The sequence below is a fragment of the Halichoerus grypus genome, chromosome 5, assembly GCF_964656455.1.
Source record: "Halichoerus grypus chromosome 5, mHalGry1.hap1.1, whole genome shotgun sequence".
Taxonomy (NCBI): Eukaryota; Metazoa; Chordata; class Mammalia; order Carnivora; family Phocidae; genus Halichoerus; species Halichoerus grypus.
Window position 1 is genome coordinate 169773300 of NC_135716.1, and position 6183 is coordinate 169779482.

Consider the following 6183-nt stretch of genomic DNA (forward strand, 5'->3'; position numbering starts at 1 on the left):
TCCGGGCACCCTCTTGTAGGTACTGTTTCGAGGGTGACCCGTGGGTTTTCACAGAGGAGCCCTTGGTATTGTGCTAGCCGAGAGTTGGAAAGGAACGGGTGTCCCTGTGTGTTCATGAGGGACACAACTGCATGAGGGAACTTGACGTTAAGTTCTTGCCCCAGGGTAAGTTTGTCCGCCTCCTTGGTAGGACGGTGGCTGCCAGCGCCCTGAGGCATGGTGGCCATCCCGCTGCCACGGGGTCCAGCTTCTTTGACAGATATGCAACTGGCCATTGCCAGGGCCCAACAGTCTGGGTAAGTACCCCGAGCGCTATCTTTTCTTTTTCATGTACAAAGAGATTGAAGGGTTTCTCTGTATCTGGTAGGCCCAGGGCTGGAGCCTGCCCCAGGGCGGTCTTTATCTCTGTGAAGGTGGCTTCTGCTTCCTCAGTCCAGGCAGGGGGTTCTCGATCTGGTCCCCCTAACAGATCATAGGGGGATCTTGCTATTGCCGAGAACCCAGGGATCCAGATGCGGCAGAATCCTGCAGCCCCCAGGAATTCTCGTAGGCCCCTTTTTGTCTGGGGCTGTGGCAGGGAGATGATGACTTTCTTTCTCTCTGGCCCTAGTTCTCTTTTCCCTTGGGTGAGGAGGAAACCAAGGTATCAGACCTGTTGTTGGCAGATTTGTGCCTTCTTCCGTGAGACTCCGTACCCCGAGTCTGACAGGAGCTGTAGGAGGGCCTTTGTGCCTTTTGTGCAGTCTTCCTATGTGTCACTGGCGAGGAGGAGGTCATTCACATACTGGAGGAGGGTGCATCATGTGGCCTCTGTTGGGGAGCTGGAGAGGTCCACGGCCAGCGCTTCCCCAAAGAGGGTTGGTGAGTTCTTAAACCCCTGTGGGAGGCGCGTCCAAGTCAGTTGCATCTGGCGCCCTGTATCAGGTTCAGATCATTCAAAGGCAAACAGCGGCTGGCTCTGGGGAGCTAAGTGGAGGCAGAAGAAAGCATCCTTCAGATCTAGGCAAGTGAACCACCTGGCCCTCCCTGTAATTTGGCCGAGGAGGGTGTATGGATTTGGGACCACAGGGTGCAGAGAGATGGTCACCTTGTTGATGGCCCGCAGGTCTTGAACTGGTCGGTATCCCCCTCCTGGCTTCCTGACTAGCAGGAGTGGGGTATTCCAGGCTGACTGGCACTCGACTAGAATACCTGCTTCTTTGAGTTTGGCCAGATGTTCTTGGATGCCGATCTTAGCTTCTTGTGGAAGGGGGTATTACCTTTGCCTCTGAGGTTGGGCTCCTGGGATCAGTTCAACAATGATAGGGGCCTGATTCTGGGCTAGTCCAGGTGGGTTGTTTTCAGCCCATACTGAAGGGAAGGCCAGTCTGAACTCCGGTGGGCTGCTCAGTTGGGCCTGGGCACAGAATAGCCTTCATTCTTCCCTTGGCGTGGTAATTGCTAGTATTAGAGACCCCGTCTCCTCTTGCCTTTGGTTCAATCGGAAGCTAGTGTGTCCAGTGGGCTCAAAGGTTATCTGAGCCCTAAGCTTGGAGAGTATGTCTCAGCCCAGGAGAGGGATGGGGCAATCAGGCAGATAAAGGAATTCATGTCAGACCTTGTGGCCCCCAAGTTCACACTGGCGAGCCTGGCAAAAGGGTTGTTGTATTGCCTGTGTCCTGGGGCCCCAAGGATGGTCGCAGTCCTTTTGCTGAAAGGGGCCACTGGGGAGGTGACAAAAGAGTACTCGGCCCCAGTATCAACCATAAAAGTCACTGGTTGGCCCCCCACCTTCATTCTGACCGTGGGCTCATGGGGGCCAAGGAAGAAAGAGCCTGGTCCCCCTCAGTCTGAGTCCATTCCCACAAGGCCTATGAGGTCCTCCTCTCAGGGTTCTTCCTTGTAGCAGCTGGGCTTCTGAGCCTTTCCCCGGTTGTGACATTCGTTTTTCCAGTAGACACATTGATCCCTTGCCAAGGATGTTCTGGGTCTCCCCCCTTTCGGTGGTCAGGGTCTCCCCGCCTTTGTGTTGTCCTTTTCTTTCAGGGCGATGGCGAGGAGGCTGACTTTCTTTTTCATCTTTTTGTTGGCTTCCCGTTCAGCTGCAACCTCCCTGTTCACCTAAACCTTATTGGCAGTCTCTATTAGCTGGGTGATGTTCATCCCGGCGAAACCCTTCAGTTTCTGAAGTTTTTTTCTGATGTCTGGGCCGGTCTGAGCCACGAAGGAGGTGTTTACCACCTGTTGGCTTTCCTGTGCCTCGGGGTCAAATGGAGTGTATATCCTGTAGGCTTCACATAGTCTTTCGTAGTAGTCCCCGGGGGACTCCCCTGGTTTTTGAGTGACCGAGGATACCTTAGTCATGTTCATGGGTTTCTTAGCTCCTGCCCGGATTCCCCAGAGGCGGGCCTCCTGGTACCAGCGGACATGGGCCTGTCCCTCGGTTGTGGTGAAGTCCCATGCTGGGCGCTCTTCAGGTGCAGCCCTATTAGCCCAGGCAGCAGGGTCGATGACTCCTCCTCCTTTCCTCTGTGTTAAACATGGTGCAGAGTAACTGTTGGCAGTGTTCCCAGGTTGGCTGATGAGTCTGGAAGAGGGATTCTATGAGGTCTACCATGGCCTGTAGTTTCTCGGAGTAGGATGGGGTGTTATGTTTCCAGTTGAGGAGGTCGGTGGTGGAGAAGGGCTGATAATACATCATGGAACGGCCAGTTTGGACTGTCCCATCTTCATCGTGCCTCTCGGGTTCCTGCGTCTCTCATACCAGCATTTGGAGGGCGCTTGCGCCTGGCCTGGGGCACAGCCTGGCTGCTGGTCCTGGAGAAAGTGGATCCTTTGGGCCTGGGGGCGCCGGTGAAACTGATGGCGGCGGAGTGTCTGGAGCTGAAGGGCCAGGTGTAGATGGTCTTGCGGGTATGTACGGTGAGGGCAGAATCGGTTCATCCTCAGGATCTCTGGCTAGGATTTGTAGAGACTGGGGCTTTTGCTCATTTTCTTTAGGTCGCTTGAAGGAGGTGATTAAGACCCTGGCCTGTCCCTGCCTATTGGAAGCGAATCGCACCCAGGGGGGAAGGATCTGGGCAATTCCTAGCCAGTAGCCAATGTACGGAAACTGGTCAGAGTGTCCTGGTTCTCCTGTTAGGACTGGCCATACTCGACGAATCGTTGGGACATCCAATGTCCCTTCTGAAGGCCACCCGACATCAAAGATGGGCCATTCCAATTCACATAGGGTTCTCAACTTGCCGGGGTTCATCCTGACTCCACAGTCTCCCGAAAAACCCTTTCTTGAAATTTTTGATCATGGTCTCCAGAACCATAGGTTTACTCTGCCCTGACCCCATGGTGATGTCCCCGTGTGCGGTGGCACAGAGACAAAGGGGGGGGTGCCTCCTGAGGTGAGGAGACCAGTCAGATGCCTGTCTAGCCGTGTCCCGAAGGAGCTTAGGTGAGGCTTAGCGGTAGCCGTCTCAGCGTTGTGACTTACGATCGGAAACTATTCCAGTGCCACCATAGACTGTATGCCGTTCACCACAGAATCGCAGACAGGCCCACTCAGACCCCGTAGGCTTCTGGGGACCTTAAGGGTGCCTGCCCGTGGAGTCACAGAATCAGTCCGCTCGAGCAAGCCAAGTCGGACTGCACAGTCACTCACACATTCACACCCCAGAAGTTATTACATTCCCTCCCTGGGAATCCCTACCTGAGAAACCTCTAAGAGGTCTCTGGGAGGTGATCAGGCTCCCCTTCCACCCCAGTGAGGGTGGGCCTGTCTGGGTCCTGGGGCCCCAGGCCTTACCGGAATCCGACGTCGGGACCAGGTCCTCACCTGCCAAGTCTCCTTGAGTCCGGTGGGAACAGCAGAGCGGGGCCGGCCCGAGGCGACCGGGGAGGGAGACTGCCGAAGATTAGGCAGGGCGCGCCTTCTCCCTTATGATCTCTCATTCCGTCACCGCCCGCTGTTGCCCCCAAACCAGTGGCAACAATGGGCCAGCGCAGTTGGGTTTCCCGGTCAGGGAACCAAATATTACAGAACCTGGACTGGATCGCCCGACGGAAGAACCAAACGGCACTCGGAGATCTTGGAGGATAGGAGGTTTATTTAACTCCGGTGAGCTCAGAGGAGAGTGATCTCCAAAGGTCTGAGCGGCGAGCACAAACAAAGGGGGCAATTTATACACTTCTACTTCCGCGTACTGGCACCTTTTGGCGCATGCGTGAAGCGGGGCAGGGAGAAGAACCCGGAAGAGCCCCGGGACAAGGACTGGGACTCTCTCGCTGGCTTGGTCGGTCATCTTAGGACACAGATTTGCCTTATCAAAATGAGGTAACTTGCTCGAGGCCATAAAGTGAAAAGAACAGAAACTTTGGAATGATGTGGTCCTGGATGCAAATTCCACCTTCCCCATTTCCGGCTGTGTGACCTTGGGCGTGTCTCTTAACCTCCCTTTACTACAGTATCTGTCTTCGTTGGGGCTACTATAGTAGAATACCATAGACTGGGTGGCTTAAACATTTATTTCTCACCGTTCTGGAAGCTGGGAAGGCCAAGATCAAGGTGTCAGCCGATTCTGTTCCAGCTGAGAGCACTCTTCCTGGTTTAGAGATGGTAGATGTCTTCTCCTTGTATCCCATGTCAGAGAAAAAAATAATCTCTTATGTCTCTTCTTATAAAGGCACTAATCCCATTCATGTGGGCCCCACCCTCATGACCTTATTGCCTCCCAAAGGCTCCACCTCAGAATACTATCTTTTTGGGGGTTAGGGTTTCAACATTTGAATTTGGGGGGCTACAGTATCCTCATCTGTAAAATGGGAACAGTGTACAATTACTCCCAGGGTGGCCGCTACTCTGCATTAAAGGCAGAATGAGGGCTGGAGTTCAAGCCTCCTGATTTCCAGGCTGGTCTTTTATCCCCAGGAAACTGGTGGTCACCCCTACACCACCTGGTGAGAAGAATCCAGAAAACTTAACATCTGGAAGGGTCACATGGAGAGGAGGGTTTTGTATTATTTTGTGAGGCCCCAAAATGAAGAGCTGGGTTATTGGGGGATGTTACAAGGAAATGGGTCAGTTGAAGGGAGGTGTTCCTGACTGAAATAGTTCAGAAACAGCATTCACAGCTCCGAAGGATAGTGAGAGCTCATCGGTGGAAGATCCCAAGCAGCACCTGGATGCCCATCTTTCCAGGATGTTGGAGAGGAGAGACTCTCAGGGTAAGAAGTTGGCAGGGGTGATCTCTAAGGTCTCCTCGTATGTAACCAGCTGTAGTAGACACATGCTGTTTGTCTCTGTGGCATCCACTTTTGGAGAGCCACCCGCCTTCTGTGGAATTGGTAAGAAGAGCTGTCAATCAGGATGCTCTATTCATCCCTCCCGTCCCAGGGGAGGGCATATTACCCAGACTGGCCAACTAGAGCATCTCATCCTCCCTGACCACACTGATTGTTTCAGGGAGTGGCATGTGATCCAAACCAGGTCAATCAGAATCTTTTTTTTTTTTTTTTTTTGCTAGAGCCATCCCATAGCCACACCCACCCTTGAATTTCCCAGTCTGGTGAGCTTGTAGAATTGCTTTTTTGCTTAGGTCATTTTGGGGTTTCTGTCCTTGCCACTGATAGAAGTCTTAAATATACCATATAAAAAGGGGCCCTCTGGTGTTGGAGACTGCCTTCCTCCAGCATTGCATTAAAACAATAATAAGAAAAACAACACTCAAGGGCACCTGGGTGGTTCAGTGGGTTGAGCGTCTGCCTTTGGCTCAAGTTTTGATCCTGGGGTCCTGGGATGGAGTTCCACCTGGCTCCCTGTTCCAGGGTGAGCCTGCTTCTCCCTCTGCCTCCACCACTCTCTCACCATCTCTCATGAATAAATAGATAAAATCTTGAAGGAAGGGAGGGAGGGAGGGAAAGAAAGAAAGAAAAAGAAAGAAAGAGAGAAAGAGAAGGAAAGAAAAGAACAGAAAAGAAAAGAAACAACACTCAAAACAATAGGGGGTGCCTGGCTGGCTCAGTTGGGTAGAGCATGAAACTCTTGATCTCAGGTCCCCAGTTTGAGCTCCACGTTGGGGTTGGAGATTACTTTAAAACAAACTAACAAAAAAATCCCAGTAGTTTAAAGACATTTATAATCTTTATTCTTTTGGGGGGAAAAATGCCACAAGGGATTCCAGTCCTAACACAGAGCAAAAAGTTCCAAAATCC

At 52.5% G+C, this 6183-nt stretch overlaps 1 protein-coding gene across 1 annotated transcript in view; it reads left to right on the forward strand.

The window, feature by feature from the left end:
• The first annotated feature begins 216 nt into the window (after positions 1-216).
• The window catches only part of IFNLR1 (interferon lambda receptor 1), a 28889-nt gene continuing 22922 nt past the window's right edge, over positions 217-6183 (forward strand). The window contains exon 1 of the mRNA XM_078071792.1: positions 217-296. Coding sequence (XP_077927918.1) covers positions 217-296 — 80 coding nt within the window. The remainder of the gene's footprint in view (positions 297-6183) is intronic.